The sequence below is a fragment of the Piliocolobus tephrosceles genome, chromosome 21, assembly GCF_002776525.5.
Source record: "Piliocolobus tephrosceles isolate RC106 chromosome 21, ASM277652v3, whole genome shotgun sequence".
Classification (NCBI taxonomy): Eukaryota; Metazoa; Chordata; class Mammalia; order Primates; family Cercopithecidae; genus Piliocolobus; species Piliocolobus tephrosceles.
Window position 1 is genome coordinate 47,920,480 of NC_045454.1, and position 15,368 is coordinate 47,935,847.

Genomic DNA, 15,368 nt, shown 5'->3' on the forward strand with positions numbered 1-15,368 from the left:
ATGCCAAAACCTGCGTCTACGGAAAATACAAAAATTAGCTGGGCATGGTGGCAGGTGCTTGTAATCTCAGCTACTCAGGAGGCTGAGGCAGGAGAATCGTTTGAACCCGGGAGGTGGAGGTTGCAGTGAGCTGAGATCATGCCATTGTACTCCAGCCTGGGTGACAGGGCGAGACTCTGTCTCAAAAAAAAAGTAATTAAAATAAAATAAGCCCCAGTATATAACACAGAAACCCCTCTGGCTAGGGGAGGTGGTCCTAGAGTTCTCTGTTCACTCAGACCAATGCCATGGACGGATCCACCCACCATCCACTTCCCCAGTTGACCCATGCCAAGGACGCATCAGGCGATTCTCTTCCAATATCTTTTTAATGACTTAAACACCAGCGCGGAGTAAACGGCCTCATTTCTGTGCTCTGTGCTTTGGAAGGGATGGAGATGCCATTTCCCACCTTGGCTGAGTTAAGTTAAAACCTGTCTTGCAAATAAATAAATAATTTCCTAACACGGCAAAAAAAAAAAAAAAATCCAAACGAGACCTAGTTTCCATCCAGGGACAGGACGTTTCTGGACACCCCCGGCTGCTGCTCCTCCTAAGGGCCTGGCTACTGCAGGGAGGATGTAGTGAGAATGGCCTCCCTTCTGCTGTTTGCTGCTGTCTATGCCGGCCAAGAACCTGCTCCCGTCTGCCCGGGCTGATGGAGTCTCGCTCTTGAGAAAAATCTTGCTGGGGCAGGTCCTCTGGCAGCCCCAGCACCTCACCCTGAGACATGGGAACCTGAGACTTTGTCCAAAGCTCGGCTGGAAGGCTGGTCTTGGCACTCAACGTCTTAGCTAGTGGATTTATCACATTAAGACTGTACTTGGGCCCTTTTCGTGATGACTTGGGTCCCAATCCTCGGAGCAGCTGAAAAAACAGCCCGGGCCACCTGTAGATGCACCCACAATGAAATCAGAGGCCACGTGAGGCTTGCAAGGCAGAGTGGCCTATAGTTTTAACTCGGGCACGATGGCAATGCAGACCCAAACCAATTGTGCCAGTTCTTGCTGGGTGGCAAAGTGTTGTCAGGCTTTGTGATCACTCCTGATTTCTGCTTGGAAGAACAGTTCTCTTTCTAATGAGAATGGAAAATTGGAAAGGCCTGTAAAATCGGAAAGCCTGTAAAAGGCGGTAGAGTGGAGATGTATAAAAATGTACGGGCGCCCGTGTTTTAGGGGTCGACACCCATGGACTTTTATCTCGCTCACCAGATTCCTCACACATACAGCTCACTCCTGTGGCCTCGGCCATCTCAGGCACCACAAAATCCTCACTGCTTGAAATTCACTTATGGAGTCCAACAAACAACTTTCTTTAAAAAAAAAAAAAAAAAAAGGCAGTAAAATCTCAGAACTTCTGTGCAATGCTTGCAACCTGCCCACTTATTAAATAAACAGAACACCAAACCAACCGAAAGCTATGCAAGTGGCAGGCTGCCCTGAGCAGAGCCCTGCCTGTCTGCCAGGGACTACGGTGGCACGGGAGCAGGGCGTGATCGTTCTGGAAGAAATGAGAGGTGGGCTCATTCCCCGACTTTCAAACTCTCATCTCGGGAGCCCCCAGTCCTAACACTGTATTTGGCAGCTGGAGTTATCCGGCCACATAAAGGGGCAAGGGAAGGAAGACCGTCCTCAACTTCTTCCTGTGTTTCTGGCAGGGAAGGAACGCAATGGCTTCGGTCCCTCCACCTCTAGGGTAATGAGGCAAAGGCCTCTGTAACCCAGGCAGACAGGATGTGGGGAAGGTCTTGGGTCTTTTCCTGACTCAGAATGAGTGAGCGGGCTCCTGGAGAAAGACTGTCCTTTTAGCACGTGACCCTGAAGGCTTCTAGCACCAAAGGCTTGCTAACACCTCCCACCCTCTCTGCAGGTAAAGGGATGGGAGGCGGAAGAACCCTTCTCCTGATTGGTGCCGGAAGGAGGCAAGAATGAGCATCTGCTACATCCCAGCCCGATTTCCCGCCTTTCAGCAGGAGAGTGGAGAGGTGAGGGTACAGACGTTCTGGGCAGGTCAGTGCAGTTCAATGAATGCCTCCAGATCTTCCGGGATGAAGCCCTTGTAAGGGATCTTGTTCTTATCCAGGGCCCGGGCCGCAAGGCACTGCAGGGTAACGTAGTTGAAGGGCTGCATGGTGCCCCTGGCCAGCAGCTTCTCGTCCAGCAGCTCGTAGGCCGTCTTCTTGAAGGCGTTGGTGGCGTCCATGTGGGCCCCTGCTTCGATCAGGGCATTCATGATGGCCGGGCAGTTGTTCTGGGCTGCTATGTGTAGTGGGGTGTTGTTGTCAAAATCCCTGCTGTCCGGGTCGGCCCCGCAGTCGAGCAGCACTTTGACCACGTGCAGGGAGGGGAATCTGCCCACGGGGTAGCGGCCCACGTTTGTGGTGTCCTTGTCCACAGCCATGTGCAGAGGGGTGAAGCCGTTCTTGCCCCTGGGGGCGCACTTGAGCAGGCGGTAGACGGTCTGGTGCTTCAGGTGCTCCTGGCTGGGGGTGCACTCCACTTTCTCTAGCAGGTAGAGCAGGTGGAGGATGATGGCCAGCGCCTTGGTGAACTGGGCCGAGTCTCCGGGCTCCCTGGGCAGCTGCAGGGCCCGTTCCACTTCCCGGACCCCTTTGGTGAGGACCCCCATGAGGTCTGCAAAGCCGATCTGGGTGCCCAGACTGCCCTTGGCGGCCCGGTCCTGTAGCACGTAGGAGAAGAGTTCCGCGAAGGAGAGGAAGCTGCTGGCGGTCATGGGGCTCAGAGGCTCCAGGTTGGTCTGTTGCATGTCCAGGGCGTACTTCCACAAGCGGATGCAGCGCTCGAAATTGCCCGAGTCGGCATACACCGCGCCCCTGTAACGGATATAATAGGAAGTGTCGGGGTGCGAGGGACCGAGGATGCGCTCCCGGATCAACAGGGCCTGCATGCGCATCTCATCCGGGTCGGTGATCAGCGCCTCCAGCTCCTCGGTGGTGTTGACCTCCCTGGAATAGTCATAGGCCAGGACCAGCTGTGGGGGCTCCGGTTTGGGCAGGTACTCGCCCCCCTGGTGACGCAGCTCCATGGCCCGCCTCCAGTGTTTGAGGGCCCCAAGCAGATCTCGTTTCTTATCCACATACGTAGCTCCCAGCAATTCCAAGGCTTCCACGGCAGCTTCCCTGCTGGTGGGACAGCAGCTTTCGTAAGATTCCCCGTTCAGTGGTTCCTCCGGGGAGGAGCTGCAGCATGGAGCCCCCTGAGGCTGCGCACACCCCTGGCTGGTAGAGGGGCCTTCTTGGGGCAGCCCAGGCTGAGCCTCTCCCCCTGCGATCTGCTCCTGGCCGGGCTGCTCCTGGATGAGGTACTCCACAATGTTGGTGTGGCCCGTCACACTGGCCGCGAGCAGCGGGGTCATGCCGTAGCCGTCACGTTCCATGCGGGCCTTGCACCCCAGCAGCAGCTGCAGGATCTCCAGGCTGCCGGACTCGGCGCAATCGTGCAGGGCCGTGTTGCCCTTGGCGCTGCGCCGGTTCACCTGGGCGCCCTGCTCCAGCAGGTAGCGGGCGATCTCACGATGGCCCTTGTAGCACGAGATCATGAGGCACGTGTGGCCGTGCCGGTTGGCCACCTCAAGGTCGGCCTGGTGCTCGCCGACCAGGTAGCGCACCACCTCCAGGTGGCCGTCGAAGCAGGCGGCGCGCAGGGGCGTGGAGTTGGTGCGCGTGGTGCGGTTCACCGAGGCCCCGCGGCGCAGCAGGCTCCGCACCACGTCCAGGTGGCCGGCAGCGGAGGCGGCCCACAGCGGCGGCGCGCCCTCGATGGTCTCGCCATCGAAGTGCACCGAGCCACCGGCCTCCACGCTCGCGCCGCACCGGTCCACCAGGTACTCCACCACATCCAGGTGGCCGTAGCGGGCGGCGATGAGCAGCGGCGTCCCCCCGCCGGCCACCTCGCCCGTCAGCTCGTCCAGTTCCTCCCGGCTCCGGCCGCTGAGCAGCTTCTGGAGCAGCTGCAGCTTGCCGTCACGGGCAGCGTTGTACACGGCGGTGCGGAGGTCCATGGTTCGGGCCTCCGCCAGGCCATGGGCCGGCCGCCGGAGGACGGGGAGACAGAGGATCAGAGCCCGGACGGGCAGGAGGCAACCTTCACCGTCTCCCTCGCCGCCATCTTAGGGGTTCCTCGGGCGGAACAAAATGGCTGCCGCGACCCGACAAGTGGGAGCACGCCGGGAAATGGAGTCCTCTGCGCGGGCCCACTCCATAGAACAAAGAAGGAATCATGGGGGATTAAGACTACACTGCCCAAAAAGGCCACAGGACAGCCCCCTGCGAGCTGTGAGCGCGCGGCATGATGGGAATTGGCGTTCCAGTTCCAGTACATGGCCAGGGAAGTTAGTAATTTGAGGACTACAATTCCCGTCATGCAGCGCCACACGACCTAGCTTGTGGGAAGCGGCGAAATTTGGTGACGTACTTCCCGTGGCTGTCTCTACGTCAGAGCCTATGGAAAAAGCCCGCGCGATGCCCTTAAGGACTACATTTCCTAAAAGGCATGGCGAGCGACTCTGAGCCAATCAGGACCTAGACCGAAGGCCAAGCTTGGCCAGAGGGAGCTAGTCATGATTCGGAATTGGAGCATAGGCGAGCGGCCCACCGGCAGGGGGCGCCAGGAGGAGGCCGAAAAGCCAGGCAGGGCGAAAGCGTTTTGAGCCGGGAGAACAGGGAGCGATAAGGGTGAAAAATCACGCGCTCACTTCTTATTCCCCCATTCATTTATTCATTCATTCATTTACATACATTTATTTATATCCTAGCATGTGTCAGAATTTCCTTCCTTTATTTTATTTACGTAATTATTTCTTATCTTTCAATAACTTCGTGGGAATTTTTTGTTTTTTATTTTTGTTTTTGAGACAGAGTCTCGCTCTGTCGCCCAGCTGGAATGCAGTGATGCAGTCTCGGCTCACTGCAACATCCACCTCCCGGGTTCAAGCGATTCTGGTGCCTCAGCCTCCCGAGTAGCTGGGACTACAGGCGCCCGCCACCACGCCCAGCTAATTTTTGTATTTTTTAGTAGAGACGGGGTTTCACCATGTTGGCCAGGATGATCTCGAACTCCTGGCCTTAGGCGATCCCCCCGCCTTGTCCTCCCAAAGTGCTAGGATTACAGGCGTGAGCCCCTGTGCCTGGCCTGACATGCTGATTTCAATTCCTTTGGATAAATACCCAGAAGTGGGATTGCTGGATCATCTAGTAGTTCTATTTTTAAATTTTTCTTTGGAACTTCCATACCATTTTCCATAATGGCTATACTAATTAAAATTACCATCAGTAGTGTGTAGATGTTCTCTTCAAATCCTTGCCAACATTTGGTACCTTTCATCTTTTTGATAATAGCTATTCTAGCAGTTGTAAGGTGATCCATTTCCTGGCATTTTTTTGACAGCAGTGAATTATGAGACAGAAATCTTTGGTGGCCCGAATTCTTTATTTTTAAAGTTTATTCGAGGTGTAATATATATACAGTAAAATGCATTTTTAATAAAGAGGACAGGTTTGGCTAGGCAAGGTCACTCACACCGGTAATTTCAGCACTTTGGGAGGCTGAGGTGGGAGGATTGCTTGAACCCAGAAATTCGAGACCCACGTGGGAAACATAGCCCATCTCTACAAAAATACAAAAATTAGCCAGGCGTGGTAGCGTGCACCTGTTGTCTCAGCTATTCAGGAAGCTGAAGTGGGAGGATCGCTTGAACCTATGTGGTCAAGGCTGCAGTGAGCCGTGATTGCACCATTGCACTTCAGCCTGGGTGACAGAGGGAGACCCTGTCTCCAAGATAAATAAATGAAAATAAATAAATAGAACAGGTGTGACAAACATGCAGTTATGTAGCCAGTATCACAACTGAGATGTTCAACAGCATCTTCATTCAGAATGTTATCTCATGCTGGCTGGGAGCGGTGGCTCATGCCTGTAATCCCAGAACTTTGGGAGGCCAAGGCGGGTGGATCACGAGGTCAGGAGATCAAGACCATCCTGGCGAACACGGTGAAACCCCATCTCTGGCCGGGCGCGGTGGCTCAAGCCTGTAATCCCAGCACTTTGGGAGGCCAAGACGGGCGGATCATGATGTCAGGAGATCGAGACCATCCTGGCTAATACGGTGAAACCCTGTCTCTACTAAAAATACAAAAAATTAGCCGGACATGGTGGCGGGCGCCTGTAGTCCCAGCTACTCAGGAAGCTGAGGCAGGAGAAGGGCTTGAACCCGGGAGGCGGAGTTTGTAGTGAGCCGAGATTGCATCACTGCACTCCAGCCTGGGCGACAGAGCAAGGCTCCATCTCAAAAAAAAAAAAAAGAAAAAAAGAATGTTGTATCATGCCCTTTTTGTCAACGCCTTTGTCCACCCACAGCCACTAGTAACTGCTGATCTGTTCTCTGCATTTCATAATAACAGCATAGAAATGGAAAAATGCAATAGGCAGCCTCTGGGGTCTGCTGCTTTCATTCAGCACAATGCATTCAAGATGCAACTATGCTGTTGCGTGTATTAGTGGCTCGTTGCCTTTTATATGGAGCTGTATTCCATGGCAAGAATGAGCACCATTCTTTTATCCCTTACGTGATGGTTTTTTCCAGTTTTAGATGGTTACAAATAAAGCTGCTGTAAACTTCTGCGTACAGGTCTTTGTGTGGAAATATGTTTTCATTTCTCTTGGGTAATGCCTAGGAGTGCAAGTATTCTTTTTTTTTTTTTTTTGAGACGGACTCGCTCTGTCACCCAGGCTGGAGTGCAGTGGCCGGATCTCAGCTCACTGCAAGCTCCGCCTCCCGGGTTTACGCCATTCTCCTGCCTCAGTCTCCCGAGTAGCTGGGACTACAGGCGCCCGCCACCTCGCCCGGCTAGTTTTTTGTATTTTTTAGTAGAGACGGGGTTTCACTGTGTTAGCCAGGATGGTCTCCATCTCCTGACTTCGTGATCCGCCCGTCTTGGCCTCCCAAAGTGCTGGGATTATAGGCGTGAGCCACCACGCCCGGCCCAAGTATTCTTTTTTTTTCTTTTCTTTTCTTTTCTTTTTTTTTGAGATGGAGTTTCACTCTTGTTGCCCAGGCTGGAATGCAATGGTGCAATCTTGGCTCACTACAATCTCCACCTCCCAGGTTCAAGCAATTCTCCTGCCTCAACCTCCCAAATAGCTGGGATTACAGGCATGCGCCACCACACCCAGCTAATAGTGTATTTTTAGTAGAGACAGGGTTTCTCCATATTGGTCAGACTGGTCTCAAACTCCTGACCTCATGATCCGCCCACCTCAGCCTCCCAAAGTGCTGGAAAGTGCTGGGATTACAGGCGTGAGCCACCTCGCCTGGCCACCAATTCTTTTTTGATGCTTTCTCGTGTGTGGTACAACATGAAGAAATGCCTCCAAATAGGATTTCATAGCATATTTGAAATGTTATTAATGAACAATTCAACCATTTGAAATATACATACGCACACCCCAAAGTAATTTTTTTTTTTTTTTTTTTTGAGACAGAGTTTCACTCTTGTTGTCCAGGCTGGAATACAATGGTGCGACCTTGACTCGCTGCAACCTCCACCTCCCAGGTTCAAGCAATTCTCCTGCCTCAGCTTCCCAAGTAGCTGGGACTACAAGCATGCACCACAACACCCAGCTAATTTTTGTATTTTTAGTGGAAATGGGGTTTCACCATGTTGGCAAGGCTGGTCTTGAACTCCTGGCCTTAAGTGATCCACCCACCTCGGCCTCCCAAAGTGCTGGCGTTACAGGCGTGAGCCACCATGCCCGGCCACTTCATTGTGTTTTAATGTCCTTCCACAGATGGCAACATCTTGCAATATAATTGTTCTTTGCATGAAGTAATTGTGGGATTTATTTTAAAAATTAGTTCACTAGAGGGAATGTGATCCAATAATAAGGCAGCAGCTTAAAGTTGCATGTTAAATGTGTACTTTTGAGGCTTCCACAGTGCACCTGGGACTGGCCATAAGACCATTTGGGGACATGAGAAGCTCCAGCCAGATGGACCTTGGTCAACCCCTGGGACACTCTTTTTGCCTCTTATAGTGTTTGGCACCGTAGGGAGGCTAAAAGTTCTCGTGAAAATACTTTATGAACCATTTGCCTCTCAACACAGACAAGAGGTTAATTCTAAAAAGCTGAATTCCTGGATTCAACAACCAGGTCCACGGTCAAACAGCGGCATGACTTCAAACAGCGGCCCAAGCTCCCTGAATGCAGCTTTCTCATCTATAAAATGAGAACGCAGGAGTGTGAGAGAGAAAACATGGCTAAAAGTGCTTTGTGGCCAGGTGCATTGGCTCACGTCTGCAATCCCAGAACTTTGGGAGGCTGAGGCAGGCGGATCACCTGAGGTCAGGAGTTCGAGACCAGCCTGGCCAGCACGGTGAAACGCCGTCTCTACTAAAACTATGAAAATTAGCCGGCGTGGTGGTGGGCACCTGTAATCCCAACTACTCAGGAGGCTGAGGCAGGAAAATTGCTTGAACCCGGGAAACAGAGGTTGCAGTGAGCCAAGATCGTGCCACTGCACACCAGCCTGGGTGACAGATCCAGACTCTGTCTCAGAAAATAATAATAATAAATAAATAATTTAAAAAGTGCTTTGTAGGCCAAGCGTGGTAGCTCACTCCTGTAATCCCAGCACTTTGGGAGCCTGAGGCAGATGGATCACCTGAGGTCAGGAGTTCAAGACTCGCCTGGCCAACATGGTGAAACCCTGTCTCTACTAAAAATACAAAAATTAGCTGGGCATGGTGGCAGGTGCCTGCATTCGCAGCTACTCTGGAGGCTGAGGCAGGAGAATGGCTGGAACTGGGGAATTGGAGGTTGTGGTGAGCCAAAATGGCACCACTGGACTCCAGCCTGGGCGACAGAGTGAGACTCTCTCTCAAAAACAAAACAAAACAAAACAAAACAAAACAAAACAAAACAAAAAAAACCCCAAACACAACAACAACAAAAAAACAAAGGTAACAAATAACAAATGCTTACAAATTCACTGTTTTTGTTACTATGTCCTACTCTGTTCTATGTTTCCTGGGTTATTTAAGTCCACTGCACCTGCCCAGTGGTACTGGGATACTGTGTGCCGGGGTACTCCTGCACATTCCTTCTGACTATCCTGTTTTTTGTTTGTTTGTTTGTTAAGATGGAGTCTTGCTGTGTTGCCAGGCTGGAGTGCAGTGGTGTGATCTCAGCTCACTGTAACCTCCACCTCCCAGGTTCAAACGATTCTCCTGCCTCAGCCTCCTGAGTAGCTGGGATTACAGACACCCACCACCACGCCATTAATTTTCGTATTTTTAGTAGAGATGGGATTTCACTATGTTGGCCAGGATGATCTCTATCTCTTGACATTGTGTTCCACCCGCCTCAGCCTCCCAAAGTGCTGGGATTACAGGTGTGGGCCCTGCATCCACCCCCCATATCCTGTTCTATGGCTTCTTGGTGGTAGCTGGAAATCATCCTTGGCCTGAGTATTGACACCGCGGGAAATGGGTAAATGCTAAAGACCAGCAAACCTCCTCCCTCCAACCTCCTCTCTCCCTCCAACTCTCTGGGAAGTTGCAGTGAGCCAAGATCATGCCAGTGAACTCCAGCCTGGGTGACAGAGAGACTCCATCTCAAAAAAACAAAACAAAACAAACGAACAAAACAATATACCCCTCCAGAGTGTGCGTATGTTGGTATGTTGGTGTAAACTGGCTCACAAGAGCTGATTGTTAAATTTTCAGGATTTTTTTTTCCGACCAGTTATTAATCATGGCCAATATTGAAAATTAAAGCTGAGGCCGGGCGCGGTGGCTCAAGCCTGTAATCCCAGCACTCTGGGAGGCCGAGACAGGCGGATCACGAGGTCAGGAGATCGAGACCATCCTGGCTAACACGGTGAAACCCCGTCTCTACTAAAAAATACAAAAAACGAGCCGGGCGAGGTGGCGGGTACCTGTGGTCCCAGCTCCTCCGGAGGCTGAGGCAGGAGAATGGCGTAAACCCAGGGGGCGGAGCTTGCTAAAAAAAAAAAGGAAAATTAAAGCTGAGCACTGTGGCTCACACCTATAATCCCAGCATTTTGGGAGGCTGAGGCGGGAGGATCCTTTCAGCCTATTTTTCCCCCCATAGCATACATCACTGTCTAACCTAGCCTGCTGTATGATTTACATACTTGAGAATGTTTGTTCAGGGACTCTTCTCTGTTGTGTTCACTGCTGTGTTCCCGTTTCTAGAACAGAGTAGGTGCTGAATAAATATCTGAGGAAGCCAGGCACGGTGGCTCACGTCTGGAATCCCAGCAATTTGGGAGGCTGAAGCGGGTGGATCACCTGAGGTCAGGAGTTTGAGACCAGCCTGACCAACGTGGAGAAACCCCGTCTCTACTAAAAATACAAAAATTAACCAGGCGTGGTGGTGCACGTCTGTCATCCCAGCTACCTGGGAGGCTGAGGCACAAGAATCACTTGAACCTGGGAGGCAGAGGTTGTGGTGAGCCGAGATCGCGCCACTGCACTCCAGCCTGGGCAACAGAGGGAGACTCCGTCTCAAAAATAAAATAAAATAAAAAATGAAAATACATTAATAATAATAATAATAATAAATATCTGTGGAATGAATAAAAGCATCACCCCAGGAAGCACATTCTAACCACAGCACCACCCTGACTACAGCTCTGCGGCACTGGCGCATTCTGGAGATCTCCACCGCTTTCTTTTCTTCATCTGGTTTTTAAATTTTTTCCTGCAGTCCCGCCGGTTTCCAAGGATGCAACTATGAAGAGACACAGTGGGGGCTACAATCGGGTCGTGACTGTGGCCCACGCCAGGCAAGCGTCTCCGCCCCAGCCCCTCTGCCATCTGCGTGCCTGTTCTCCCGCTACCTGCCCCCGCGCCAGGCTCCAGGCTTGCAAACGTCCCCATGCCATGCACAGGCACATCTCGGGCGGCCAGCCAGGCACACACAGCGGGGTGTCATTAGCTGCAGCGCCGCCTAAACACGACTGCCCGTGCAGAGCCACGGCCAGGCCACCTGCACGGGCTAGGGAGGTGATGGGGACAGCGAGGGACGTGCTAAACCCCACTGGGGGTTGGGAGGGGGGCGCTTTCATCCTAAGGTGCCTTCCGTTTTTTTTCTGATTAAAAAAATATTTTAAACACTCGGATAAATAGAGAAAAAGACAAAATAGACCCCATCATAGCAATGCCAAAGATGAGACAGATTTATTTATTCCATAAATATTTACTGAGAGGATATTGTGTGTCTGCACTGATTCCAGAGCTGAGCTAGACCAGGGAGCAAAATAAAACAAAACGGAACCTTAAAAAAATTTTTTAAAATTTCAATAGCTTTTGGAGCACAACTTGTTTTTGGTGACATGGATGAATTGGCTAGTGGTGAAGCCTGAGGTTTTAGTGCACAGATTACCCAAGTACAGTACGTTGTACCCAATATGCAGTTTTCTTGTTTTGCTTTTTTTCTTTTCTTTCTTCTTCTTATTCTTTTTTTTTTTTTTTTTTTGGCAGAGTCTTGCTCTATTGTCCAGGCTGAAGTGCAGTGGCGCAATCTCAGCTCACTGCAACCTCCAGCTGCTGGGCTCAAGTGATTCTCCTGCCTCAGCCTCCCAAGTAGCTGTGATTACAGGCACCTGGCACCACGCCTGGCTAATTTTTGTATTTTGAGTAGAGACAGGGTTTCACCATGTTGGCCAGGCTGGTCTCAAACTCCTGACCTCAGGTCATCCACCCACCTTGGCCTCCCAAAGTGCTGGGATTACAGGTGTGAGCCACAGTGTCTGGCCCCAGTGTGTAGCTTTTTGTCCCTCACTCTCCACTCTCTCCCCGCTTCTGAGTTCCACTGTCCATTATACCATTTTATTTATTTATTTATTTTTTGAGATAAAGTCTTGCTCTGTTGTCCAGGCTGGAGTGCAGTGGTGCAATCATAGCTCGCTGCAGGCTTGAACTCCTGAGCTCAAGTGACCCTCCCACCTCAGCCTTCTGAGTAGCTGGGACTAGAGGCAGGTGCCACAACACCCAGCTAATTTTTTTTTTTTTTTTTGAGACGGAGTCTCGCTCTGTCACCCAGGCTGGAGTGCAGTGGCATGATCTCAGCTCACTGCAAGCTCCGCCTCCTGGGTTCACGCCATTCTCCTGCCTCAGCCTCCCGAGTAGCTGGGACTACAGGTGCCCGCCACCACGCCTGGCTAAATTTTTTATACTTTTAGTAGAGACGGGGTTTCACCATGTTAGCCAGGATAGTCTTGATCTCCTGACCTTGGGATCCACCCGCCTTGGCCTCCCAAAGTGCTGGGATTACAGGTGTGAACCACCACGCCCGGCCTAATTTTTTTTTTTAGATGTGGGGTCTTGCTGCATTACCCAGGCTGGTCTCAAACTCCTGAGCTCAAATGGTCCTCCCTCCTTCTCCTCCCAAAGTGCTGTGATTCCAGGCATGAGTCACCGTGTCCCACCCATTATATTACTCTGTATGCCTTTGCAAACCCATAGCTTAGCTCCCACTTATAAGTGAGAATACACAGTATTTGGTTTTTCATTACTGAGTTACTTCACTGAGAACACTGGTCTCGGCTGGGTGCGGTAGCTCACGCCTGTAATCCCAGCACTTTGGGAGGCCGAGGCGGGTGGATAACAAGGTCAGGAGTTCGAGACCACCCTGGCCAACATGGCGAAACCCCATCTCTACTAAAAATACAAAAATTAGCTGTGCATGGTGGCACATGCCTGTAATCATAGCACTTTGGGGGGCTGAGGCAGGCAGATCACAAGATCAAGAGATCAAGACCACCCTGGCCAACATGGTGAAACCCCGTCTCTACTAAAAATACAAAAATTAGCTGGGTATGGTGGTGCATGCCTGCAGTCCCAGCTACTCAGGAGGTTGAGACAGGATAATTGCTTGAACCCGGGAGCGAGATTCCATCCGAAAAAAAAAAAAAAGAAAGAAAAGAAAAGAGAAGAGGAGTAAGTGTATTAGTTAGCTAAATATCACAGGTTGAGTGGCTTAAACAACAGAAAGTGGCCGGGCGCGGTGGCTCAAGCCTGTAATCCCAGCACTTTGGGAGGCTGAGACGGGTGGATCACGAGGTCAGGAGATCGAGACCATCCTGGCTAACACAGTGAAACCCCGTCTCTACTAAAAAATACAAAAAACTAGCTGGACGAGGTGGCGGGCGCCTGTAGTCCCAGCTACTCGGGAGGCTGAGGCAGGAGAATGGCGAAAGCCCAGGAGGCGGCGCTTGCAGTGAGCTGAGATCCGGCCACTGCACTCCAGCCTGGGTGACAGAGCGAGACTCCGTCTCAAAAAAAAACAAAAAACAAAAACAAAAAAAAACAAAGTTATTTTTCCACATTTCTGGAGCCTAGAAGATCAAGATATGGGCAGAATGATCTGAGTATGGTAGGGCAAGCCTGCAGTCCCACCTTCTTGAGAGGCTGATATGAGAAGATTACTTGAGTCCAGGAGGTCGAGACTAGTGTGGGCAATGCAGCGAGACCCCGTCTCTATGAAAAAATTTTAAAAGTTAGCCAGGTACAGTGATGTACACCTGTGATCCCAGCTGTTTGAGAGGCTGAGGTGGGAGGATCTTGACCCAAGGAGATGGAGGCTGCAGCGAGCTATGATTGTACCACTGCACTCCAGCCTGGGTGACACAGCAAGACCCTGATTTAAAAAAAGAAAGAGGGGGGAGGGGGGAGGGATGGCATTGGGAGTTATACCTGACGTAAATGAGGAGTTGATGGGTGCTGACGAGTTGATGGGTGCAGCACACCAACATGGCACATGTATACATATGTAACAAACCTGCACGTTGTGCACATGCACCCTAGAACTTAAAGTATAATAATAATTTTTTAAAAAAGAAAGATATGTGCAAGATTGATTTATCTTGAGGCCTCTCTCCTTGGCTTGGGCAAATGGCTACCTTCCCAGTGGAGCCTTGCCCCAAATTCCTGACCTACAGAATCCATAGCATATAAGAAAAAAAAAAAAAAAAAAAAAAAAAGACAAGGTCTGTCTCTGTTGCCCAGGCTGGAGTGCAGTGGCGCAATCTCAGCTCAGTGCAACCTCTGCCTCCTGGGTTCAAGCAATTCTCCCACCTCAGCCTTCCAAGTACCTGGGACTACAGGGCTGTGCCACCATGCCCAGCTAATTTTTGTATTTTTGTGTAGAGAGTGTTTCACTATGTTGCCCAGGCTGGCCTCGAACTCCTGAGCTCAAGCAATCTGCCCACCTCGGTCTCCCAAAGTGCTGGGATTACAGGCATGAGCCACTCCACCCAGCCATGATGATTGTTTTAAGCCTGAACATTTTGAGGTCATCTGTGGTGCAGTAATAGTAACTGGAATCGTGCCATGTGCTAGCTGGTAGCTTTAATTTGCCTGTCTATAATTACTAACCAAATCACACGGTTCCCCAAGAGTTTGTTTACAATGTCTGTTTCCTCTCTGGGGAACTGTCTGTTCATTGGGAAGATATGACATGGTTTAGTTTCTAAGAAACAGTCTCAGTGTGTCTGCCACTCCCTGAAGGGACTAGATAGATTTATATAATGTAGCACAGCCTGAAGGTATTAGTATGTATCTTTGTTTCATTTCTTCATTCATTTATACATTCAGCCACATTTATTTATATTCTTAGCACCTGCTATGTGCTGGGCTGTGTGCTGGATCCTGGTTATATAGCAGTAAACAAGCAGATGCTCTCAAGAGCCCAGAGTCTGATGGGAGGAGAATAACTCAAGTTAGACTGTGTGGCTGGGGATGCGCGAGCCGGAGAATGAATGAATTGTATCTGGCTGGAGAGGGAAGGAGGAAGCTGGGAGATACTTCATGGACGAGGCTAGTCTTTGAATATGGACATATGGATACGGATTTTTTTTTTTTTTTTTTTGAGATAGAGTATTGCTCTGTCACCCAGGCTGGAGTGCAGTGGCACAATCTCGGCTCACTGCAAGCTCCACCTCCCAGGTTCACACCACTCTCCAGCCTCAGCCTCCCGAGTAGCTGGGACTACAGGCATCCACCACCACACCCAGCTAATTTTTTATATTTTTAGTAGAGACGAGGTTTCACCGTGTTAGACCGGATGGTTTCGATCTCCTGCCTCATGATCCGCCCACCTCGGCCTCCAGAAGTGCTGGGATTACAGGTGTGAGCCACCATGCCCAGCCTAGACAGGGATTTTTTTTAGTTAGAGCTTTGGAAGAAAGAAATGCTCCAGATTGCTCTAGATATGTAAGTTGACTTAACAAACAACCTGAAGGTTAGTGACATAAACAACAACCTCTTTTTTTTTTTTTTTTTTTTT

The 15,368-nt window shown here is 50.7% G+C and overlaps 1 protein-coding gene across 1 annotated transcript; it reads right to left on the minus strand.

Moving 5' to 3' along the window:
- Positions 1–349: 349 nt before the first annotated feature.
- Positions 350–4,227, minus strand: FEM1A (fem-1 homolog A). Its single transcript, XM_023185647.1, has one exon. It carries the CDS (start codon positions 4,057–4,059, stop codon positions 2,050–2,052), a length of 2,010 nt encoding a protein of 669 aa, XP_023041415.1. The 5' UTR covers positions 4,060–4,227; the 3' UTR covers positions 350–2,049.
- Between the last annotated feature and the right edge of the window lie 11,141 nt (positions 4,228–15,368).

Bases quoted from the DNA above. Each gene is read 5' to 3' on its own strand.
- FEM1A (XM_023185647.1), bottom strand. From the start codon at position 4,059: ATGGACCTCCGCACCGCCGTGTACAACGCTGCCCGTGACGGCAAGCTG.